At 36.2% G+C, this 26839-nt stretch overlaps 1 protein-coding gene across 2 annotated transcripts; it reads left to right on the forward strand.

The window, feature by feature from the left end:
- Positions 1-108: 108 nt before the first annotated feature.
- LOC129524028 (solute carrier family 35 member F5-like) lies at positions 109-26839 on the forward strand. Of its 2 annotated transcripts, XM_063709660.1 has the most exons (10): positions 109-680; positions 2904-3071; positions 6050-6137; positions 9065-9129; positions 11204-11308; positions 15200-15359; positions 17550-17640; positions 21436-21590; positions 22763-22860; positions 25573-26839. In XM_063709660.1, the coding sequence occupies exons 2-9, from the start codon at positions 3008-3010 to the stop codon at positions 22836-22838; spliced, it is 804 nt and encodes a 267-aa protein (XP_063565730.1). In that variant the 5' UTR covers positions 109-680; positions 2904-3007; the 3' UTR covers positions 22839-22860; positions 25573-26839. The 2 variants fall into 2 exon arrangements, with proteins under 2 accessions (XP_063565730.1, XP_063565731.1); XM_063709661.1 differs by lacking the exon at positions 109-680 and having other exon boundaries at positions 705-3071; positions 25419-26839.

Consider the following 26839-nt stretch of genomic DNA (forward strand, 5'->3'; position numbering starts at 1 on the left):
TGAATCACTTTCTTAAAAAGTATAGCTCAAGTTGGGAGTGCAGAGGGAATGGGGAGAAAACCCTCCCACTGCCTGTGTCGAAGTGCAGGAGCCCCCACCCCCATACTCACCTGAGTCCAGTCCCTCTGGGGAAAGAAGGGGTGCATGAACTCCCCCTAGTCCGCAGGCACCTCCCTGTGGCCCAAGGCCCTCTTCACACTCCATCTTGTAGCCCCAACAGGAGCTATTTTCCGAAAAGTGAAAAGGTCTGAAGGTCCCACAATTCATGGTATGTACACCTCCCTCACCAGGGGCTGCAAAGTGGCCTGGAGCTCCACACTGAGTAGAAGTCTTTGGGCCAGAGTCAGCATCTGGCTGACGGTCCGGATATCCTGGTTGGAGTGATCCTGGTGCTCCCTGCCAGGGCCTGGTGCCGCTTGCTGAAGATCATGACCGCCACTCATGGGCTACCGATGTGGTTCTTTTCCCATTTGTTGGGGCTGCGTCCATCCTTCTCAGAGGATGAGTCCTGTTCCTTGCACAGGGCACTGAGGGACTGGGCCTGACATCATCTGAGTGATAGAGGCAACTGGGTGTCAGGAGACATGATGGAGAGGAAAGCATCATCATGGTCATTCTCTGTCTCACTGTTCAGCAGGGACTCCCCTGAGGGGCCCAGGGCTCCTCCTCCATGGTGGGAGGTGAGCTTTTACCAGGTTCCACCACCCCCAAAGTGTGTGGGGTTGCAGGCCCTGGGCTTTTAGGGCAGGTGGCTCCAGGGGGCCGCCCAGGGTCAACACTCCCTGTCCCACCTGGTGGACGCTCATGAGCAACAGCTGCCAACTTGGCTGGTTGTTTTCTCTGGTTGGAGGCCACTGAGTGACTGGCAGGTTGCTGGGCCTCGTGTGGCTGCAGGGAGGGGTGAGGAAGGGGATGGAGTACCAGGGGAACACGGCCGCAGAGTGACCTTCCACATTCCTCCACACGAACATGCTGACGCCACGGGAGGCCTCACTGAACGCAGGCCTGGGGGCCGAGTACTTGGTCCGGGCAGGGGGTTCCTGGCAGGGGCTCACACCTCCTCGCCCCCTCCTCAGCCAAGGTGGCTTGGGCCCAGAGAAGGGGAGGTTGGAGAGGAGCAGAAGGCCAGGCCTCAAGTTTTGTTTTTTTGTTTGTTTTGTTTTTTGTTTTTGAAATGTAGTTTGACTCTTGTCACCCAGGCTGGAGTGCAGTGGCACGATCTCAGTGGCCTTCATACCTGGCTAATTTTTTGTATTTTTACTGGAGGTGGGGTTTTGCCATGTTGGCCAGGCTGGTCTTGACCTCCCGACCTCAGGTGATCCACCCACCTCAGCCTCCCAAAATGGGATTACAGGCATGAGCCACTGCTCCCAACTTCATTCATTTTTACTTGAAAAACTCCGTTAAGCATTTTTTTAAGGTAGACCTAGTGGTCCTGAATGCCCTCAGCTTTGTTTGTCGAGGAAACATGTTATTTCTTTTTTCTTTCTGAAGGACAGCTTTGTCAGACATAGTATTAGTTGCTGGCAGTTTTTTTCTTTCAGCACTTTGAATGTATTATTTGATTCTGTCCTGACCTGCAACGTTTCTTTAACTTTTGACTATTTGATTATATTGTGACTTGGTGAGTATCTATTTGGTTTGAACCTCTTTAGGAATCTTTAAGCTTCATGGATTTAGATGTCTAAATCTTTCCCATGATTTAGGCAGTTTTCAGCCATTCTTTAAATAAGCTTTCTTCTCCTTTCTCTACTTTCCTTCTCAAACTCCCATAACCTGACAATGGTTTGCCTAATGGTGTCTTGTTGGCTTTCTTTCTCTGTCTCTTTTTTTTTCTTTTTTTTTTTGAGACAGAGTCATGCTCTGTCACCCAGGCTGGAGTGTAATGTGTGGTCTCGGCTCACATTGCACTCCAACCTCCGCCTCCTGGGTTCAAGCGATTCTCCTGCCTCAGCCTCCCAAGTAGCTGGGACTACAGGTGTGTGCCACCACACCCGGCTAATTTTTGTATTTTTAGTAGAGATGGGGCTTTGTCATGTTGGACAGGCTGGTCTTGAACTCCTGACCTCTTAATCTGCCTGCCTCAGCCTCCCAAAGTGTTGAGATTACAGGCTTGAGCCACCACACCCAGCCTTCTTTTCTATTTTTTATTCTTTTTTTGTTTGTCCTCTGACTGGATAATTTCAGAAGATCTGTATTCAAGTTTACAGATTCTCTCTCCTGTTGAAGTTTACTATTGTGTTATATCACCCAGTCTGGTCTTGAACTCCTGGGCTCAAGAGATCCTCCCACCTTGGCCTCCCAAAGTGCTGGGTTTACAAGCATGAGCCACTGCATCCAGTCAGTCCCAGCACTTTGGGAAGCTGAGGTGGGAGGATGACTTGAGCTTAGGAGTTTGAGACCAACCTGGGCAACGTACTGAGAACTTGTCTCTATATTTAAAAAAAAAAAGTCTTTGGGAGGCCAAAGCGGGAGGATCACCTGAGGTCAGGAGTTCGAGACCGGCCTGGCCAATATGGCAAAACCCCATCTCTACTAAAAATACAAAAATTAGCCAGGTGTGGTGGCACACGCCTGTAGTGGTGGTGCATGCCTGTAGTCCCAGCTACTCAAGAGGCTGAGGCAGGATAATCACTTGAACTGGGAGATGGAGGTTGCAGTGAGCTGAGATCGCACCAGTGCACTCCAGCCTGGGCAACAGAGTGAGACTCCATCTTATAAAAGGAAAAAAGAAGAAAAGAAAAATTCCATATCTGAGTGTTTACTCCTGAGTTTTTGAGACTGTTATTAAGATCGTGCTCTACTGTGATGATTTGGGTTTGTTTGATAATCAGTAAAAAGCATATTCTTTTGGGTGTTCAGCTGCACTGCTTTGGTGTCACAACTGCACATTGGTTTCACAGCTGCAGGACAAATTCGAGCATCTTAAAATGATTCAACAGGAGGAGATAAGGAAGCTCGAGGAAGAGAAAAACAACTGGAAGGAGAAATCATAGATTTTTATAAAATGAAAGCTGCCTCTGAAGCACTGCAGACTCAGCTGAGCACTGATACAAAGAAAGACAAACATCGTAAGAAGCAATAGTTTCTCTTACTATTCTGAGAGCCTTATCATTCTACATCCCATCTTCCTGTGAGATTGTCTTTGTAGCATTTAACTCTAATTGCGGTTCTCTTTTTAAAAATTGGCTTGCTTATTGTATATTTTCCCCAACTAAAGCGTGAACTCCTAGCAGGTCGTGGTGGCTCATGCCTGTAATCTCAGCACTGTGGGAGGCTGAGGTGGGTCAACTACCTGAGGTCAGGAGTTCGAGACCTATCTAGATAGGCATGTGAAATTATCTAGGAAATCAAAGGATTGCAGATGGAATCAGAACCACGTTGCCACAGTTTCATTCTGGCTTCAGCCTTGAGTACAGTATGGACTGAATGGAGACTACTAGGCTCTCAGCCATCTGCTGCATTCTGGTAGTGCTCTACAATCATGTGTCTCTACTACTTCTTTGCAATGTAAATAGTAGTGTAAAACTACTCAGCCACAAGCTCTGAGAGAGATCGAGAGATGTCCTTCTCTTAATAGAGATAAGTCATTTGGTGGAATAACTCTTCGAGTCAACCAGTGTAAGTAACAGAGACACCAAAAACCAGCCATTAGTTTAGTTTGCTTGACCCAGCAATCTACCTCTTAGTATATGCTTTGGTGACACTCATGTACTTATGCACCAGGTGGCAGATGTGTACTAGAATTAAGATATTCATAGTAGCATTGTTTCAGATAGTAAAAAAGTGTTATCCACAAAAAAATGGATGAATTATCAGTGAAAATTACTGAACTTTGGACACACACACATCCTGCCAACCTTCATCAAAAAAAGTATTATTTCTTATTCTCCATCCTAACCTAGATAAGTGGAAGAGAAGAAAGAATTTTTTAAAAAAGTCCTGATAGCTGGAAAACTTCCTTCACTGTATCCAAAGTTATGAGAACTCTTTGGGTTGTGTCTCCAAACTGAGATTCAGAAAAGCAATCACAATTAATCAATAAATTATCATTTTCATAGGACATTTCTAAATTTCCAAAGTGAATATAGCCTTTTCTTTTTCAATCCAGCTAGCTAGCTAGGTCCATCCATATCCATGCACATCATCTGGTTTAATAGATTTCTCATTATGCTGTATTCATCTGTATATGTTCTAATGTTGGAGAATTTTCTCAAATTTAAATTTGATTTAGATAAACTTAACAGAGTGTCAGCAGTACTTAGATAAAGCAATTTTTTTTTTTGAGAAATGGTCTCTCTGTCACCTAGGCTGAAGTGCAGTGAGGCAGTTATGCCTCACTGCAGCCTCAACCTCCCGGGCTCAAGTAATCCTCCCACCTCAGCCTCCTGAGTAGCTGGGATTACAGGTGTGCACTACCATGCCTGGCTAATTTTTGTATTTTTTTTTGTAGAAATGGGGTTTCACTGTGTTGCCCAGGCTGGTCTTTCTGGGCTCAAGCAATCCACCCACCTCACCCTCCCAAAGTACTGGGATTACAGGCATGAGCCACTACACGCAGCCTAGATAAAGCAAATTTTTAAATTGATTTGATACTTGATTTTACTCATAAAAAAAAAACCTGAATGCTAATTGTTAACCAACTATTGTTAAATTTTAAGGGCAATTGGGTAGCATGGTCTTAGGTCTGATTATAAATGTTTGTCTTTTTTGCTAGCCTGTGATTTTTTCAATACAAAGCAGCTTTTAAAACATCTTGTGAGAACGGTATTTAGGAGGAGAACAAAAAAGGGAATTCTGAATTGTAATGACAGATGTAAACATGTCTTTCATTAGGGTTCACTTTGGTTTTCTTTTTCTTTAGTGGTTTTTGGCAAATTTGTCATATCAAGAAGCACTTTCAGACACACAAGTTGCTATAGTTAATATTTTATCTTCAACTTCCGGTAAGAAATTTGTCTTTAAAAATCTGCATTATAAATCAGTGTATGTATTTCTGGTATATATATGTGTACATGTACAACATTTTAATCTTGTTATAGCTTCTTACATTAGTTCTAATATACATTAGTCTATTATAACTGCCTTTTAATCTGTATACAGTCAGGTGCTGCATATGATGTTTCAGTCTACAACAGACTGCATATACGATGGTGGTCCCATAAGATTATAATACTGTATTTTTACGGTACCTTTTCTATGTTTAAATATGTTTGGATACACAAATACTTACCATTGTGTTACAGTTGCCTACAGTATTCAATACGGTAGCATGCCATACAAGTTGGTAGCCTACAAGCAATAGGCTTATAGCATATAGCCTAGCTGTGTAGTAGGCTATACCATTTAGGTTTGTGTGAGTATGCTCTATGATGGTGGCACAAGGATGACATTGCCTAACGACACACATTTTCTCTGTATTTATCCCTGTTGTTAAGCATGACTGTAGTTTCATGCCTTAGCCTGTGCTATTTATGTTCCTTCAAATACTTTACAATATTTTTTATATAACAACATATTACAGTTTTATAGGCTGGCCTTTTGTATTGTAGTTGCCTTTCCCTTCACACATCCTTTCCAGTGATCTTTTTCTAGACCCTTTGGCTAAAATGTAATTGCTTATTTCAGAACTATAATTTGCCCTATGATAGGTGTTTTATTTTTAAGATTGAATCACCTTTCAAATCTGGAAGACAAAAGTATTTTTAAAGCTATAAAAATAACTTTAGGGACACAGGCTTGATTATGATGAAGTCAGCATGTTACTCTGAATAAGATTTAAGTTTCCTATTAGTTTAAAATAAATAGGACTGTACTTGATCTGTACTGTTGAAATAAACATGGTTTAGTTTGGAGGCTATTTTATGCATGAACTTTAAACATTTCAGTCTAGTCATTACTTAACTGCAGTCATTTTCTTAGTTAAGAGTGACAAAAATAATTTGAAAGGTAGGTATATAATTTGCTTATTTAAACAATGAAGTTGGTAGTAAAAATGTTGACAGTATTTAAACTCATGTACCATTTTTAAATTCTTTTCTCCTCATAGGACTTTTTACCTTAATCCTTGCTGCAGTATTTCCAAGTAACAGTGGAGATAGATTTACCCTTTCTAAACTATTAGCTGTAATTTTAAGGTAAGCATATAGTGTGATAGCTAGTTTACTCTGCTTAAAAATACAATATTACAATTTCTGATAGTGGCACCAGGGTAGTTTGTATTGTAAGAACAAAGAAAGATGTGGATAAAAGAAGGCTTCAAGTGGACATGATGCTACTTAGCCCTGTCACATCCTGCACTAAGTTTCTAAACCTTCCTGGGTAGGGTAACCAGAGGGAAAACCCCAAGGCTGCTTTGGTTTCCATTCATGTGTCTGCAGACTCATCAAGTATTGGACTGACGTTCACACTTAATGTGGCAGCTTAATCCTCATAATCTCCCAAGTTTCTATTTCTTTTTCTTAAGGCAATTTCCCCTCTTTGTTTTGATTTTTATTTCTCCTTTTTCTACTTCTCTTAGAAAGCTAACATTCAGTTTTCTCTAATTGTCTAAGCCTCAGGTGATGTTTCAGTTATTTTCTGTATAATTCATTTGGCAGTTTTGCACTACTGCATAATATGAGTGTTGCTGATAACTATACTTAAATATTTTAATTTAACTTTGTGTATGTTTGTCTTGTCTTCCCTACTGGTTTGTAAACCCTTGAAGGCCATAGCCTTGTTTTATATTTGTGTCATCAAAGACCTAGCATAGGGCTTTGCCCATAGACAGTATTGAAAAAAGATATGTTGGTTTAATAAAACTTATTTTATGAAACAAAATCAGAGAAGGTAGCAGGATGATTTGATGGAGAGTAGTGTTTCTTGGTTATCAAAGCTGAGATTGAATAAGAGCTCTGCTGTTTGCCCTGGGGCAGTTTCCTTAAACTCTGAAAGGGTTTCCTAGTTGAGAAAATGATATTATCTATTTTACCTTGCAGCCTTGTTTTAAAGTTTAGTGGTAATAGCTATGAAGTGTCTGGTATTGGGCAATCATAGAAGACTGGTAGCTCTTAATATTAAATGCTTTTCTTTTTTAGTTATAAGGGTGAATTAACCACGGTTGCTCCAATGGGCAGCTGGTTGATCCAACTAATTTATCATTTAGACTTTATGGCCACTAGGGATTTATTCTTTTACATGGTTTACTAATGTTTTAAGCCGAGCAAATTTTTGCATTAGGGAAATATGTTTGTATTGGAGAAGTAAATGAGGTTTTATTTAACTTTATTTGAAATATGTGCTAATTTGTAACTTTTCTTCGTGGTATCTTAATAAAGACTTGATAAAGAAGGAAACGGATATAAAATATTGAACTTGTAAGTATTTTGACAGAGTACATTACTTCTTCTCATTAAAGTAGGTAGACGAACTGAGGTTGGCAAACTATGTTGGGTCAGCTGCTGGTTTTGTAAATCAGATTGTATTAGAACACAGCCACTCTCATCTATTTGCAAATTGTCTATGGCCATTTTAGCACTACAGAGGCAGAGCTGAATTGCAATACCATGTGGCCCAGAAGCCTAAAATATTTACTATATGTACCTTTAAAAAAAAGTGTTACTTAGAAATTTTTTGAGTAAGTATATGTTCTTAAGAATTATGTATTAAACATTGTTTAATATTTTGTTTTGAATTGGCATTTTACTAAGAGATTCAATTTCTGAGGCTATGAAAAGAATTTTGCATAGCAACAATCTTGAAGGGAATCTAAGCAAAGAAATCTCATTTCATCAATTGAGAGACAAGAGTGTGGCCTCAAGCCAAACAACTTGGAATCCAATCCCATCTCCATCATTACTAGTTTTGAGATCTTGAACAAGTTCCTTACATTTCTGTGCCAATTTTCTCGTCTCTATATTGGGGATAATAATAGGATTTCTCTCATAGGATTATTGTGAGGATTAAATGAGTAGAAGTTCTAAAGTGCTTGGAACAATGATACACAACAGGAGGTGCTCACTATATTTAGCCATTATCATAATCATCATCATTTAAATGGAAACAAAATCCCTGGTTTCTAATATATTGTGGATACTCAATAAATAATAGCTGAATCTGAATATGAACAGTGATTATTACAGAAAATTGTGATGATTTAATTGAAGGGTTTGCATATTTAGTGTAAGGACTACACTTGAGTTCTCACGACATCTTTCCGTAAGGGAATACATATTTTCTTTCATCTTCCTCTCCCACTGCCACACTGGTCTTTCTCATCAGGGTGAGAGAATTAGGCTAATTTTTTTTAATTAGCAATATCTCATCTGCTTGAAAACGTGTTACAATTTATAAGATTCATAGAAATAGACAATGTAAAGAGTTCCCTGAGGACAGGAACCACATCTGTATTGTTCACTTCTGTAACCCAGTGCTTTGCCCATATTAGATGCCCAGAAAATAACAATTGAGTTTATGAATGACCTCTGATATCTCTACATCCTTAATTCAGTCTTATTTTTATCCACTAAAATCATGAGATTAGTGAAATTGTTTAAGCACGTAAGGATAGTTTTACTGTTAATTTAGATTTTACCAATAAGCAAGAGTAGTACCATTGGTGGATTTATATGGGTTTGATATATTTGTATAATCCAAAAGAAAGATTGGAAAGGGGTGACAAGTTGGTTAATTCATTCTTAACTGAAAGACAGTGGATAGCATAGCACATAAAAGCACTGGACTCTGGAGTAAAACTGCCTGTATTTCAGTCTCGGCTATGTGATCTTGGTCAAGTTACCTTACCTCTTTGTGTATTAGCTTTCACATGTAAAATGGGAATGGCAGTAATAAGACTTCCTTATAAGGTATAATATTGTACATTTTGTGAGGATTAAATGAGTTAATACAAATATAACACTATATTATATTGATATTGTTAGATATTATTATTGAAATTGCTAAATTATTTCATAGTTTTACCCAAAGTTGAGATTAGTCTTGATCACTTATAAATAATTTTTATCTTTATGATTAGCCTTTTCAGAATTCTTTAGCTCATCATTAATGACTGTTATTCTCATAGCATTGGAGGTGTTGTACTGGTAAACCTGTCAGGATCTGAAAAATCTGCTGGAAGAAATACAATAGGTAAGTACTTGACTCTGGATTCTCTCTGTTAGAGTAAACAAGAAAGTTACATGTGCGTGCTCATGTGCACAGATGAACGTACGAAGGGTAGGCACTAGCAGGGTGTTTTTTTTTTTTTAACTTTTCCTTTGGAAATAACATAAAAAATGCGTAGTTTAGTGAATTCTCATAGCCTTCACCCAGATTTTTCAAATGTTAACAACTTACATAAATATTATACAGTTATAAAAATCAGAAATTAACGTTGATTATGATACTGTTATCTATAAAGCCTTTTCAAATTTTGCCATTTTTTCCACTAATGTTCTTTTTCTGATCCAGGATCATTTATTGCATTTAATTGTCGTGTTTCCTTAGTTTCCTTTAAATGCAGAAGTTTTCCTCAGTCTTCTTGTCTTTTATGACCTTGACACTTTTGTAGGGTACCACCTAGTTGGTTTGTAGAATGTTCCTCAATTTGCATTTGTCTGACATTTTCTTTGGTTAAATTGAGGTTGTGCATTTTTGGTAAAAATATAATGGAAGTGATATTGTTTCCTGATCAGTGCATTCTACCAAAAGGCACATGATATTGATTTGTCCTGTTGCTGGTAATGTTAATTTTAAGGTGGTTAAAATTAACCACCCTACTCCAGTGTAAAGTTACTAATATTTCCCACTGTAAGTAATAAGCATCTTGTGGGGGATACTTTGAGGCTATACAAATTTCCTGTTGCTGTCATATCTTCACCCACGAATATTGTCATTTACTCTTGATTCTTGATTCATAGTTACTGCTATGGTGAACACTTAGATTTTGATCCATTGCTTAGACTTAACAAAAACAAAAGTAATCAGAACCTAGCTGGGCTGAGCATGGTGACTCATGCCTGTTATCCCAGTGCTTTGGGAGGCCAAGGTGGGAGGATCGCTTGAGGCCAGGAGTTCAATACCAGCCTGGGCAGCATAGTGAGACCTCATAATAAAAAATAAACCTAGATTAATTATTTCTCTTTGAATACTTCTTTAGATATTTGTGGTTTATTGAATAGAACAATGCTTTCTGAATTATTCCTAGCTACTACCCAGTGAGCTGTGCTTTGAACCTCCTCACCTCTTTCTCACCCAGAGCAGCTTTGTGTATATAAAACAATGTATGTATTTGGTATGTGCATGTGTATGCAAGATTTTGTTGACAGGCTTTTCCTTAGCTTTAAAAAAAGTTTGAAAATAATAAAAAAAGTAATAAAACATTCGTCTTTTGAATAATTGATTAAAGTATTGAATATGACCACTTGGCAGAACATTATTTAGCTGTTTGGAAAAGTTTAAATGTTTTTGAGAGTTAATAAAGAGAATCAGTATTTATTATTCATGTACTGTGAGATCTGTATTATGTTAGCTATTTCGGAACATTAAAAAGTATAAATTATGTGTTTGCAGTTTTCAAGGAGTTCTTGATTTGGAACAATATGAGATTTATAAAATGAAGCTACTAGGGATTAAACTAATACCATACTTGAAAATAGTAAGTATTGTCTAAAACAGAAGACAGGACAGAAATACAGCTGATTAGAAAGAGGATGCTTTGTGGAAGAAATGGAACTTTAACAGAGCCTTTAAGATGGGAGTGGTAGTGCAATACATATTAAGAATGGTATATGGGGGTAAGGAAGACAATACAAGCAACAGCTTAGTGATGGAAAAAAAGACTTGTTAAGTTGGAAAATGCCAGGTGTCAAGATTGTTTATGTAGGGTAAAATAAGAAACATGCATTTCTAAATTAAAAACAAAGTGTTACTTTGGAGTTGTATTATTATAATATGTATAGGTTTTGGTCAGATCATTGAGGTGAATGCTTTTGCATTTATTTGTTAACACATTAAACTCCTTCCTGTACTCCTAGAAGACTTGGATGGGGTAGGCTATACCTTTTCATTATATATCTTTATATCAATATAAAGGTGATTTATATCATTATATATCTTTTCACTTTTGTATATTCTTGCAATATTATCTGACACATTATTGGATTTTAAGCATATATTGAATGAGCTAATGAGTGATTGCTTTAAATCACGTCCATTTTTACAGGTTCCATTTGGTCTCTTGCTGGAGCCATGCTCTATGCTGTCTATATTGTTATGATTAAGAGAAAAGTAGATAGAGAAGACAAGTTGGATATTCCAATGTTCTTTGGTAAGAATATATGTAACTTGGGAGGCTATTTACTCTAAATGATTAACACAGGGTTTTGCTTTTGTTTTTTGGAGGGAATAGGGAAGCCTTTTTTTTTCTTCTGTATGATTCTTTAAAACCATTTAAAGATTATGAAGGCCAGTCCCAATGTTTTCCTTACTTTATCCTGCATAGTTGTGCACCTATGAGGGAGTGCCCGTCTCCTCAGTGTGAGACAGAAAGAAACTCCTAACACTTTTTTCAAATTGATGTCTTCAGACTGCAAGTCAGATATTTATCTCACTGATAGGACAGATTTATGCTCTTATAAGCATGTGAGAGTTTACCTGCTGTATTTTACATTTTGCCATTTTTGAATAGTTAGCAAAGGACTGGGGAGACTGCCCCTGAATTATATGTTTAATGCTGTCGCAGTCTATGTACTTATGTACATTAAAAATTGTGGGCCATTTAAATGCTTTTCATTTGCATTTTATCTTTAAGACACAGACACTTTTATAACATAGATTCATTCTCAAATTACCCAATTATAGTTTCTGGATATGGTTTATAAATTTTCCTTTGCCTGACATCAGTTCAGGAAAGAACTTGCGATATCTGTAGGACTGCAGACGAAGAACACATTGACAAGATAATCTTTCAAAAGATATCTGAATATAAATAGATAAAGAAGCTCCGTGATAAGAGTTCAAAGTGCAGCTTACAAGGAGTCAGGAGACCTGGAATCCAGCTGTTGTAACTTTATTTATCTCACAGGCATCTGAAATATGAGGAAATTGGACTAGATGAATGGCCTCTAAACTGTGATTTAGGGAATAGGTAGGCTTCTGGGATGGTTGGAAGGAAATACAGTTGCATGCAGGGGTCTAGTTCTTGGACTCCTTTGCTGCTTCACCTGTGGAACAGCTCTACTTTGTTGAGCATTTTGCATTAGAATTTAATTTATAGTAAAGATTTTTCTTATGGCTGGGCATTGTGGCTCATGCCTGTGATCCCAGCATTTTGAGAGGCTGAGGCAGGAGGACTGCTTGAAGCCAGGGATTCAAGATCAGCCTGGGCAACATAGGGAGACTGCATTTCTATTTAATTTTTTTTAAAAAAAGACTATTTTAAAACTATTTTAAAACTAAAAATAGATTAAATACTTGTACCTAAAGACTAACAAATATAAAATGTTTGAAAAGCCATGAGGCTGAATGATTGCTTAAATTCTTTTTAAATATAGAATTCAAGAAATATAGCATAATAGCCAGGTTTGGTTACATGTGTTTGTAATCCCAGCTGCATGAGAGGCTGAGGCAGGAGAATCACTTGAGTCCAGGAGTTCGAGTCTGCAGTGAGCTATGATTGTGTCTCTGCACTCTAGCCTGGGTAACAGAGCAAGATGCTGTCTCTTAAAAAAGAAAAGATAATTTTAATGATATTTTATTTGAGAGTCATAGAAAATTTTATTTGGAATGGAATAAAATGCTAGTTTTTTTAGTGTTATAGGTAGGTGGTTGGGTCAGTGGTACTTTTTAAAAATTTATACATTGACAACTTGCAAGAAAAATTGCTTAATTTACTCATATTAGGGAGAGTGCATATAGACATGTGGCTTGTGTTGGTCCTGTTCATATGTGATGTGATATGTAAAGCAATATTGATCTGCCCTGGGCTTTAGAATAGACAGGATTTGGAGAAGTTAGGATTGGGATGTTGGGGGCTCTTCAGGCAAGGGAGTGTGAGCAGAGGCTTAACAGGGAGCAGTGAGTAGATCTGAATGATTGTGCTGGAACTTTGCTTTGTGGAAGAAGAACAGAAAGGCATGTGGCGCCAGATTCTGGGCAGTCGAGGGAATAGGTGGGGTCATTGGGACTTTTGTCTCTAGGTCAAAGGATGTTAATTTATGTGGGATTTCATAGACTCAGCACTTCAGGGACTAGAAAATAGATTTAGATCTTGGTAATGCCACATTTTGGTGTTTCATTAAAACAACTTTGTAATGTTATTTAAGCATTTTAGGTCAGGTGTCCTTGCTATATATGTGTTCTTTTGTTGTTGTTTTTTTAATCAATAGATGTAAGTTGGTGTATTAGTCTGTTTTCACACTGCTATAAAGAACTACCTGAGACTGGGTAATTTATAAACAAAAGAGGTTTAATTGACTCACAGTTCTGCATGGCTGGGGAGGCCTCAGGAAACTTACAATCATGACGTAAGGTGAAGGGGAAGCAAGGCATGTTTTACACACTGGCAAGAGAGAGAGAACTTGAGAAGGGGGAACTGCCAAACACTTTAAAACCATCAAATCTTGTAAGAACTCACTATGATGGGAACAGCATGGGGGAAACCACCCACATGATCCAGTCACTTCCCACCAGGTCCCTCCCTGACACGTGGGGATTACAAGTCAAGATGAGATTTGGGTGGGGACACAGAGCCAAACCATAATGGTTGGGCTCCCTAAAACAGGATATGAGATGGGGAATTTGTGTGGGTGATTTTTTGTGGGGAGTTCACTGAAGGAAATACTTGCAGTGAAGGAAGCAAGATAGAGAAGGGGAAAGAACCGTGTGGCGCACAAGTATAACTGAGGTTTGGCCCAATTCATTGCAGGTACTGAGGCGGGGAGCAGAGGGAGAGCAGCTAATATGTCTGGGCCTTGAGTCGTGATGGCTGGCCTCGTAAAGCCTCCATCAGTTAGTCATGAGCTGCAGAAGATGGGGTGGTGTGGAGGGTGGGAACTTGCTGGGAAAGGCAGACTTATTTGCCCCCCTTCACAGAAGTGGGGTGGCTGTGAGTCTTTAGCATCAGACAGAGAGTGGGTGCTCCTGCCCTGTTAAGATTTAACTAGGCATCCTAATGACTGGTTTATTATTTAGGTGACATAGTAAGTATCAATTATATATCTACTGTAATTTAATTTTCTTTTAAGAAAGCTGTATAGTTACATAAATCATATAGCAAATTTGTGACATAAACTGTATAGGAAGTACAACAAAATTTATTATAGAATTGTAATCTTTTTTCTTTATATTCTTTACTTTTACATGTATATAGTCATATATAAACTTAATTTCTATAATAATATTAGCTAACTTTTATTAAGTGCTTACCATGTGCCAGATACTATGCTACATTTTATGTGTTTTGTCTAATCTTCCCAGAAACCTAATTAAATATTATTAAATGTTATTTTATGCTTATAGATTGGAAAACTGAGGCTTAAACAGGTATAAGGCTTGCACTACTATTGAGTGATATATAGAGCTGGGATTGGACCCAGGCAGTCAGACTGCCAAGCACACACTTAACCACTATGTGGGATGGCTTTCCTTAATAACTAGTCAGTGGTACTTTGCTCATACGTTGAATAGCTCTTTGTGTGTACATACTTTCTCACTAACTAGTTAGAGGTCTGGGAATGCAGGAACCAAGAGTTTTATCTCCTTTGGAACCTTCTTCCATTATTGCTCGCAAAGCACAAGTGTTTTGGACATAAATAATTGAATCAGAGAGCAAACCATCTAATTCCTCAAAATTAATTTAGGCTGAGTACACAAACACATACATACCAGTTATTTCTTTTAAGTTCTAGGGCACTATATTATCAGTAGCTAAGGTTAACAACCCTTCTTGTTGAGTTGTCCTAAGTGGTTTATTCCATAGTAGTTGCTCCCATACAATGCGGATAGTTGAACTGAGTGATCACCAGTTGCTTCAGACAGTTTTTTTTTAATGGTGTTGAGCTATTCACAGGACTGACTTAAAAACAAACCAACAGAAGTTTTAGCTAAGGAAACCTCCCAGAGTGCTTTTGTGCAAAATATAATTTTGATTTTAGAGTTAATAAGCTTGGAAAATAGAAATAAATCAATTTTAACTCTTGTCTCTTTTATACATGTTCAGGTTTTGTAGGTTTGTTTAATCTGCTGCTCTTATGGCCAGGTTTCTTTTTACTTCATTATACTGGATTTGAGGACTTCGAGTTTCCCAATAAAGTAGTATTAATGTGCATTATCATTAATGGCCTTACTGGAACAGTACTCTCAGAGTTCCTGTGGTTGTGGTATGTACTGTTTATTCTCCAATTATTATCAGTTGATTAATTTTTGGATATTTTAAGCGTTTATATTTGTCTGTTTGCTGGTGGCCCTTCCTGTGCACCCCATTCTGCAACACACATACAACTGAATACTTTAACTCCACTAGAGCAGGGACTTTGTTTTTTAACTTCTGTGTGCCCGTTCTAGAGTAGTACCTTGTCCACAGAAGGAGCTCAGTAAATACTTGTTGAAGGAAAGAATGAATATGAATGGTGTAAATCTGTAAAAATGTTTTAGAAAGTGGAGTATTATGCAAATGAAAGTAGTCACTATCTAATGGATATCCAAACATATGAGGTATGTGTGCCAAGTATGAGTGCATGAGTTCTAGTTGAGAATCCAGGAGATGGTGCTTATTTAAGAGGCTTTGGAATATCTGTTTGCTTGTTCATAGGTGTTTTTGTTTTATTTATTTTCAGGACCTTTCATATGGGTGAGCCAGATATGTAAACCTTAAACTGTGATTGATTTGAGATGTTAACATACTTTGATATGCTGTATATCCAATATACTGATATGCGATAATAAACTTAAAATAGTTTGAAGACAGTATCATGTATGGAGTTTGAGAGACCTTTCAAATAACAGAGCTTTATACTTAGTCCTATTTTTATTTAATAGAAATTTGAAATGAATAGAATGAATAAAACATAAGTGAATAAAATGAATTTTATTACATACCCATTGAAACTGTTAACTAGTTTTCCCTTGCAAAAGACTGCAACAGAAATAGACTTTTTTGTGGAGTCTTCCTTAATGCTCTGCCTATAGTGCTGTGTCTCCCTGCCCAGTTAAGAAATACCTATTTTCTTGGTATCCCCCATATCACTCTCTTTTGTGTAATACTTAAAGATTTACTTTGTATTGTAGTAATTTATGTTCTTATCTAAACTCCTTTGCTGATCTAAAATTCTTTAAAATCATAATCCATTTGCTCATTAATTTTTTCATCTTTAGTTATGTACATTTTAGATACTCGATTTTTTTAACCTTAACTATTAACAGATGACAAAAGGCTTTAGCCTTAAGCTAAATTGGATCCACCTTAACAGCTGGATTATGTCAAACAGGCTTTATAATTCTACCTCCCAGGTTTTTTATTATAGTACTCTGCATGATAAACATCCAAGAACATATGCTGTATTTGACCCCGAATGCTCTTTTCACAGAGCAGCTAAGTAGTGGGAACCACAAGTACTTGTTTCCTTTACCTCATCAATAAGGACTCGTTGTTCAGCCTCTGTTCATTACTTCTAGTGACACTTTATTGAGAGATAGCCCCTTTTATTGCAGGACAGCATTATTAATTCTGACATATACTGAGCTAGATTTTGCTTGCCTATAACTTCCACGGATCTGTAGTCCTAACGATATACATTATGGTTTTATCTTGGCTTATAATTCATTTTCTCCTTATATGCCCAAATTATCAGTCTTTATAAATGGCTCATCTGTCTCCATTGGGTGTAATATTTTCTTTCAATTCAACAAAATTGTATGCAGATAGATATTTCAAAATTTCATACCCACATTGATAATTCAAGGTGAAAATAAAGAGCTTACTTAGCTTTTGGTTAGGACAATTGTTAGAAAAATGGAAAACAACAAGAAAATATTTTTTAAGAATATTCAAGTCTTTCTTTTTTTATGCCAAGCCAAATCAAAAGAGTAACACATGATTTTAGTGTTCATGAAGGTGAGATATTTTTGCTTGGTGACAGAATCACATGTTGGCTTATCACTTCCTTAAGGTCTATGTGTGAAGTATTGTCCTGCAATGTTAATAATGCTGTTTTCTTTGTTATCTACAAATCATCACAAAACTGTAATAACTGTTCAACAGTTTTTTAAAAAAATTAATGAAATATAAGCTATACACCCAAAGTTGAATAATATCTGCAAACAGATCTTGAAAATAGCATAAAATATTTTGAGCTTTTTATACTTATATATTTGTATTTTTAATATTTGAAGAAAAACTTTGAGAATCATCTTAATAACTTTATTATATTTTATGTTTCAATCCATCCTAGCCTCTTATCTTTCCTCCTGATCTCACAGGCCTATATTATAGGATAGAAAGTCTTTGTTCAGTGTTTTTCTTTGGTTGTTTAATTTTTTAAATATAGAAATGTGTATTTTCTTTTTTTTAGGGGCTGCTTTCTTACCTCATCATTGATAGGCACACTTGCACTAAGCCTTACAATACCTCTGTCCATAATAGCTGACATGTGTATGCAAAAGGTAAGGAAACTATTTATTATTCATAGATATTTTAGGTGTGTTATTAAAACAAACCTAATGAAAGTTGAGATGTGATTAAATTATAAGGATACAAACATAAATAATACTTGATGCTTTCTCTCCCAAGGTGCTTTACTACATAGAAATATAGAAAGTACCGAAGAAATAGATAATTTCCATTTTTAGCTTTTCCATTTTTTCCCTAAATTTCTAAGTTAAGGGCATCATCTTCATATGTAGTTCTCCAGTTTTTGAGCTGATTCTGTTCCAGATGTTCTTTGGTAAGTCACATTTTATCATACAAGCATTTTAGTTTCTGCGATAAACCCTGTCACAGGCTCCTTCACACTGTGCTGAATGAGCAGCACAGGAGTCATGCTGTTTGCAGTAAAAGTTAGCCATCTCTCTCTGGACTCAGCAGAGTGGGTATCCCATCCCTTTTCTCTGAAGGCCTAGTATGGATGTGGGGATTCTCGTGATAAATATTGGCAATGCTAACACCACAGAAAAGAGAATCTGGGATGTTGCTGCCAGCAGCCTAGAAGGGAAGAGTTTATTCAGTGCTCCCGAGTGTAGCAGGAAGAACAGAGGTATGCTGTTGCCCAGCACTGAAAGATGGAGCATAGCCATTTATCACACAGTTCAGTATATGTAGGCATTTAACTTTTAACTGCAACTACTAAGTCACAGAAGTGTATGTGTGTGTGTGTGTGTGTGTGTGTGTGTGTATGTGTGTTTTAGTCTAATATAATTTGAAGAGGGAAATACTTCAAGGCCCAAAGGCTTATAATGTGTACAAGCAATAATCAAAATTTTAAACCTATTTTTCTCTAGGTCTTAGCCAGGCACAGTGGCTCACGCCTGTAATCCCAGCACTTGGGAGGCCGAGGCAGGCAGATCACTTGAGGTTAGGAGTTTGAGACCAGCCTGGCCAGCATGGTGAAACCCCGTCTCTACTAACAATACAAAAATTAGCTGGGTGTGATGGCAGGCACCTGTAATCCCAGCCACTTGGGAGGCTGAGGCAGGAGAATCACTTGAACCCGGGAGGCGGAGGTTGCAGTGAGCCAAGATCATGCCACTGCGCTCCAGCCTGGGCCACAGAACAAGACTCCATCTCAAAAAAAAAAAAAAAAATAAAAGCAAAATATGCTTAGTGCTGTATATCCTCTTTATTTATAAAATAATTCTTTACTGATATTTAACTTTGTTTTATGGTCAGTAAATTCTTATTTGTCATGGTTAAAGAACTGAGATTCTTTCCTTAATCGAGAATTAATTATCTTACATAACTTGCATTTTCAAAGAATGTGGATATTCTATATAACACTAACATTGCACATTATTACACATCATTCTTTTATAGATTTAAGTAATATCTAGGCCCTTCTTCATCTTCAGGTCATAATCCTGAATATGAACCAAACTGGTTGTGAAACTGGGAAGGTGCTACTTGTTAGAGGATTTTGGTAGACTACTGTGTAAATCATCTTTATTGTACTGATATTTTAAAAACAAAAGCTTTCATAGATTGAAAAAAATTGCAGCTTAATGTTCAGGAATTTTTAAGAAAATAGTCACAGGGGACCTAATTGTATTAAATGATTAGTCATTTCATAATTATCATTACAAACAATAATGGTTATAATTTGTTTAATAAAGTATTTTAGGGTAAAGACAAAACGGGGAAATGTATGCACATACAATTAATTATAAAAACATAACCAAACTTTAACTGATTGCCCAGTTCTGGATATGAAGACAATCAAGAAAAGATTTGGTGTTGTTGATTGTCTTCATATCTAGAACTGGGCAGTCAGTTAAAGGAGCAGGCTGTGTGTTGGTGTCAGGATTGAGGTTAGGGAGATTCCATCTGGAAAAAGCAGCAGTGTGTGTCCAGAACTGTAACACAAACATGATAAGAGAAATCTACTTTTCTAGGGTTTTTAGGTTTAATTAGCTAACTGTATTTATATATAGCTTCTGAAATGTTAGCATTTATTAACATTGTGCTTGAAACAAATTGGTTATTTAAATCTATTTATAATCATTTTATATAATAGAAAGCATCCTTGATCATATTCTATTTGATATTCAGATATATTTAGGAATTAGAAAAAGAAATTTTTGTTTACATAGGTAATTTTCTTTGTTGTAATAAATGGCTTCATTTCTTTTGTCTTAGCTTGTTGGAAATCAAATTAGAAGTTTTTTATTATGAGACAACATATAAACAGCTACATTGTGGAAAGTGAACTTGCCTTCTAAAGTCTTCTAGGGCTTTATCTATCTTTATTAAGTTTGCTTTGATTCAGTTATGAAATAAGGTTTTTAGTTGAATATTCATGAAATAATTCTATCAACTATATCTACATTTTTAATCGCATTATATATAACTTCTTAATACCTTTTCTGATCTTGGATAATTTAAATGCAGCATGGTTTTTCCTGATTATTAGTCATTCTGGCAAATATTCCAGGAATATGTTAAAATATATTGGTAATTTCATAACTAAATGAAGGCTTTTCAGTTTAATGACTATTCTTTCCGGGGTGTTCTTAGGCTGACTCAGTCATTGTATATGAATACCATAGAAATAGGGCATGCATGTTAAAAATTGTCCGTTATTATTCTCGTGTTATGCATTGTGAGTTCCCTCATAAAAGACATTATGCTCACAAAACTCGTTTACTCTGACTAATGGTGCTATGAAATGGAGTAGTATATGTTTTCCACCAGAGGGAGTCTTACCTATGATTCCATGCCCTTTTTTTTTTTTAATTCTCAAAGAGGGCAAACACAGTTTTCCTTCCCTATTTTATAGATAGAAGTTACTATTTTCATCATTATTTTTAAAGCAAACCTCCTGTGTGTTAACTTAAGTCTCAGTGGTTGATCAGTGTAGGCTTCTTTGACAATCGTTTCTGATCTTTAGCTGAGTCTAGATGGTAAAAGTGAACCAGTGAAAGGGAAGAATGAGTTTTGTTTTGGATGGCATCTCATTATTTTTTATTTTCTTTTTATTTATATATTTGTTTTTCTTATTTTTTTTCTTTTTGATTTTAATACCTCCACCCTACTTACAGATATTTTTTATTTTCTTGACAACCCTGATAAATGATGGATTGGAGGATCAGACTTGTTGACATCACTGATGAGGCTTGTCTTGTTGCTTGTCTTCTCTGGCTAACATTCCTTAGTAAAAATATTTCTATTTTTTTTCTTTATTTTATTTGGTCATTATTTCATTTTGAGCTTTTTTCATTTATTACTAGATAAGCGAGTTTTGAGTGTCAAATTTGCACTTAATTTGTTTTTGGTACTGTCATAAGGACTGTAGCATACACAGCATACTACAACTGTAACTTTTTATGAAAATATACATTTTTTGAAGATGACTTCAGAAACTGAGGGAGAGAGACCCACTTGAGACTAGGCAGCAAACAGTGAAGAAGAAATGAGCAACATGGTGTGCAGGAGCAAAGTTTCATACTGTATATCTCTACTCTAAGTGTACAATGCCTATAAATGGAAAGCATGCTTTTTTGGCTTTCCTTTAGCCTATTTTCCAAGCAAGAACTATTGTTGTTGGTAATTTAGGTACATGGAATAGTAAGTTGAAGTCTTGAATTCTTATTTAATAATAATACACTTAATACATTGTCAGTGTTTAATTTTGTCTTCCCATTGTTCTTATTCCTGCTAGTTTTCACAAATAGAAAACTTACACTGAAGGGGAAAATTGCCTTAATGATAATTGTGGGTGTGTTTTTTCCTCTATCTTTTATTTTTAGGTGCAGTTTTCTCGGTTATTTTTTGCAGGAGCTATCCCTGTATTTTTTTCATTTTTTATTGTAACTCTTCTATGCCATTATAATAATTGGGATCCTGTGATGGTGGGAATCAGAAGAATATTTGCTTTTATATGCAGAAAACATCGAATTCAGAGGTACGTTTAGTCCCAATACACATTTTTAAAAATAGTGTTTGCTAGATAACTGAGAATTGCATCATGCTGGCCTAGCTTTTAGAGATTTTGTGAGGAATTATTGAAAGATGATAACTTATATGTTACGGCAGATGAAAATAATTTGTTTAGATCTTTTGGGTAATAAGATTCTCTTTCTTTCTTTCTTCTTTCTTTCTTTCTTTCTTTCTTTTTCTTTCTCTCTCTTTTTCTTTCCTTTTCTTTCCCTCTTTCTTTCTTCTCTTTCTTCTCTTTCTTCTTTTTTTCTCTTTCTTGACAGAGTCTTGCTCTGTAGCCCAGCCTGGAGTGCAATGGCACGATCTCAGCTCACTGCAACCTCTGCCTCCTGGGTTCAAGTGATTCTCCTGCCTCAGCCTCCTGAGTAGCTGGGATTACAGGCGTGCACCACCTTGGCCAGCTAAATTTTGTATTTTTAATAGAGGCAGGTTTCACCGTGTTGGCCAGGCTGGCCTTGAATTCCCGACCACAAGTGATTTGCCTGCCTAGTAACTACATTTTTTTTTAAAAAAATATGATTCACAGGTAATACCAAAAGGTTTACTGTTTTGCCGTAACAAACTTAAATACAGAAAACTTTTATTGGTTTGAACATAATTCATGATAGAATAGTATTGCCTCAGTTTTTCTTTCCAATTTCTTTCTTTCTAAGAATGAAAGCTTTTTACATTTTGCTATAAAAAGAACTTGGTTCCAGTGACTCTGGAGCTCAAGACCAGCCTGGGCAACATATCAAGACCCTGTCTCTAAGAAAATTTTTAAAAAAATTACCCAGACACGATGGCATATACCTGTAGTCCCAAGCTACTTGGGAGGCTGAGGTAGGAGGATCACTTGAGCCCAGGAATTCAAAGCTGCAGTGAACTATAATAGCACCACTACACTTTAGCCTGGGTGACAAAGTGATACCCTGTCTCTTATTTAAAAAACAAAAAGTGAGACCCTATCTCTTATTTAAAAAACAAAAAACAAAAAACGCTAACTTGGGACAAGTTCTTGGGAAATTTTATCCTAGTGTTGGTTCTGCCACTGACTTGCATCCTGTCCACATAGCTTCAGCCCATGGAATAAATAAGGTTTGAGGTTCCTTTTCAGCTCTAAAGCTTTCCTTAATTATTGCTTTTTTTTTTTTTAAGAGTTCCAGAAGACAGCGAACAGTGTGAGAGTCTCATCTCTATGCACAGTGTTTCTCAGGAGGATGGAGCTAGTTAGCTGTTTGTTGTCTGTAGCCCAGGTTTGTATGTGAGCTGGGTTTAGTATTGAATAAGGTTCTTATCTGTGTCATATTCAAAGGGTTGATTTTCTATAATTAGTTGTTTGAGAGGCAATACAGCCTTAGAGGATAAAGGGGCTAAAGCCTGGACTCCAGTTCCGTCTTCTCCACATACTAGCTGTGTGGCCCTATGCAAGGTTCTTAATCTCTTGATGCTCCGGCTTTCTTATTTGTGAAATGGGATTACAGTAGAACCTCCCTTATGAGGGTGTTAAAATAGTAAATACTTGGTAAATATAAAGTATGTATAATAGTGCCTGACTCAAATGATCAGAAAGTTTTAACTCATTTTTATTCATGCTAAGGGTCATTTTATTTAATAATATGCTTTAGAAAAATATTTTTTCTCTGATGATAAAAGAAAAATATAATATCCTGGGGTACAATATACTGGTTGTAAAATACTAGTCTTTATGTGTGTGTGTTTTACATAACTGGCACAGTGTTTATCCTCATTCTCTGACATTGCTTTGTCATTTAACAATGCTTCTGGAATATTTTTCCATTTTTTACATTTTAAGAAATAGTGTCTTTTATATGTCTTCGATGATAGAGTACATGACATTTAATATTTTGCTGAATGAAAGCTTGAATTAAATGTAACATACAGATTTTGCAGGTACAAAAGTGATTATTTAGAATGAAAGATCACAATAAACTACTAGAATTTTTCTAGTTTTTCTAAGACATCTTTAGGCAATTTATATTGAAATGTTTCTTGATTGCTACTGAGTTTTCCCTCCCTATCTAGAACATTGTACAACTCCTGTCAGTTGTTAACACTTATATTAGGCTTGAAGATTAAGTTTCGTTATCCTCATGGTAAACTTGCTTCTAACCTACAGCTAATGGTCCTGGTTTTCTGTTTTTCTTTAGTGTGCTGTTTTTAAATCTAGTTTATACCTGCACATGGTTTGAGCTCTAGTTCTCCAAGCCTTTTTGTACAAGGCAGTTACCCCTGCCCTTCCCTGCCCTGCTCATCCTGCTTTCATTTTCTTCCCACTCTGAGGAAATTAAACTCTTAGCTGATTCTTTTGGTATTTTCCTTCTTGTCTCCCTAAGTATCACGCTTATGACTTGTGTTTCATGAGTTCTCGGTTTTAGGCATCTTCAGCTGACTTTCCCACTAAGATCAATGAGGACAGATTATTTTCAAGTTTACTCCTCCTCTGCTCCCACCTCATATGCCTCCTGTCTCCATGTCAGTTCGGCCTCCTCATCATCCCTGTATAGTTATTGCATAATTTTGGATAGATCTGTAGTCAGTGTTTATATTGTTGTCACTAAAAAATTGTTACTTATAACTGAGCTATGTAGGATTCGTCCTGATATTTCCCTTATCCAGAGATTCTCTGTTACTACCCTTTTTGGAGAGTAAACCTTAAAGTCTTCTCCTGGGATAGAGAAAAGGCACTTGGCCAACTGTGAAAAGTAAGAGAGGGCATCTGAGTGTCTGTCTGCTTTTTCTGTAGACATTATACCAGTCTTCTTGTTTTTAGTTGTTTCTTCACCCCTCCTTACAGAGATATCTGGTCCTGTTTTTCCATTGCTAACCAAGAGTTGGCTGTTATTTTCTCATCTCTCTACTTTTCTTTTTGTCCATGTGGTTTATTCCTTTTAAGAAAAAAATTCCAGGCTGGGCATAGTAACTCATGCCTGTAATCCTAGCATTTTGGGAGGCCAAGGAGGGAGGATCACTTGAGCTCAGGAGTTTGAGACTAGCCTGGGCAACATAGTGAGACCTTATTTCTGTTAAAAAATATATTTTTTTAACCCTTTGTTTCCTTTTTAGTGAGGTTTTGGAGAACAAGTGGAACTAAATATATGTTTATGTGCCATCTTTAAATTTAAAAAAACGTAAACACAATTACAGTAAGTCCTCACTTAACATCATCAGTAGGTTCTTATAAACTGTGACTTTATGCAAAATTACAGCAAAACTTTTTTTTTTGCATCAACATTATAACATAACAACACTGAACGAAAAAATGTTATTCGGGGACCTAAAGTCAGTTTCCTAGAACCTATGACATTAAGTGAGGACTTTGTATTCTTGAAAGCTTTTTAATGCTGTAATTTATGCATTATTTTTCTTGGGTATGCTGTGCATTGTTCTCATACTCACACTTAAACCTACCCATATCCAGCAAGGTTTCAGTATTTTTAGAAGTGAGAGCTGTGTAAAGAAGAGAGTGAAGACTAGAGAGGATGGATTGCAATAGAGTAGAATAGACTGGGCAGGTGTCTTTGTCTTTGCAGGAGTAATGGTGGAATATACCAGGAGTACAACTAACTGCTAATACACAGTCTTTAGTGTTGATGTCAGCTTTTGTCATTGCTATAGAAGTCACATTCATAAGTTCTTAGTACTCCAAATTTGAGTATCCAGTTATTAAGTATGTATACAGTGAAAATAGGTATTTCAATTTTAAGATAATTTGCTTTTTAAAATGTAAACTATAGAAAACTAAAACTGTGAAATTATAATCTAATCACATTTCTGTGGTTTCTGTTTTTAGCTTGATAATGGAACTATACAGCGAAGAGACAATCTCTGGCAAGTTTTTGTAGAAAAAATGTTTCAGTGCCTAGTCTGAAAAATAACAGTTTCAGTTCTTTGAAACTCTAAAATATATTTTTCTCATACCTGTTTTCTTCATTTTCATAATGAAGCACTTTGCTATGTAGCTGTGTACATATCACTACAGTTATAGGAAGTTTCAGTCTACAGTCCATCCAAAGGACCAACCTGCCTTACACATCTCAAGGAATTCAGCTGTTGAAATCATTTGAACTAATCAAGGAATAAATCCTAATGTTCTGGGACTTTATTTTCACATGTTAAATGCTGGAATATATTATGAAAATGTTTTCAAGAAATCACTTAAGTGTTCATAGACCAGTATTTCTGACAGGTAAAATGCTAAAATAAGCTACCTGTAATAAGTGTGGATTATATTTTTGGGTTTTGTAGAATATTGCAAATTAACTACACAAAAAATGTTTAATTTATGCAACAAGCATGTTTGTGCAAATTTCATGGGACTTTAAAAAGAATAAGTATTGGAGAAAATATCTGGTTCACTTACACTACATTTACTGTATTATTCTTTTATAGCATTAGGTGCCTTGTATTTTAAATCTGTGACAAACTGTGGCAAATTTTTAAAGGGGAAGTATTATTATAAAATGAAGAAATATGTATTTCTAAAGGCTATATTGCTGTAAACTTAATTGATAAAGCTCTGTTTAACTTAGAGTTTTGAAGAAATAGTCTCCCTTCAATTAAGAAATTTTCATAATGGAATGATTTAAATTGAAGTGACAAAGAGTATTATTAAAATACAATGTTTATACGTGTATTTGTGTATTGTAGATGTATCAAGTGATTTCTAATTTTTTTCACATATGAATGTGCCAGATTACTCTAGAACTAGATGTCTCTTCTTTAAATAATTTTAGTTTTCCTGAATAAATTTGTAATGGTTAAAGTACCAAGTAAGTAAGGCGAGAAGGGATTCTGTTTTTAAAATCACATCAGAACTTTTCCTCTACTAAGATTATAAATTAAATGTAAAATACTCCTAATTGCAATTCTTAAACTTAGGCCTTACATGTACTTATTATGCAACTGCTCCTGGACTCTATTCACCATAGATATCAGTAAACGTATGTCCCAGGATTCACAGGCTTTTGATTAATCAATATTCTTTTCAAGTTTTCTGTGTGAAGAGTTTAGTTCTCTTCAAAATTTCTTAACTAATCTGATTTTTAAGAATTCTCTTTGCAGTGTTTAGCTTCCTATTCACATTCTTAAAATTGCTTTGGTGTTACCATGAGTCTAAAATGAAGTTTAGCCTTCCTTTTGTTTCATTCTGAGAACTTCTATATTATATTACCTTTAAAAATTGTTTATGATATTAAATTTAAAATACAAACA

The sequence above is a fragment of the Gorilla gorilla genome, chromosome 7 (genome assembly GCF_029281585.2).
Source record: "Gorilla gorilla gorilla isolate KB3781 chromosome 7, NHGRI_mGorGor1-v2.1_pri, whole genome shotgun sequence".
In the NCBI taxonomy this organism is placed as follows: domain Eukaryota; kingdom Metazoa; phylum Chordata; class Mammalia; order Primates; family Hominidae; genus Gorilla; species Gorilla gorilla.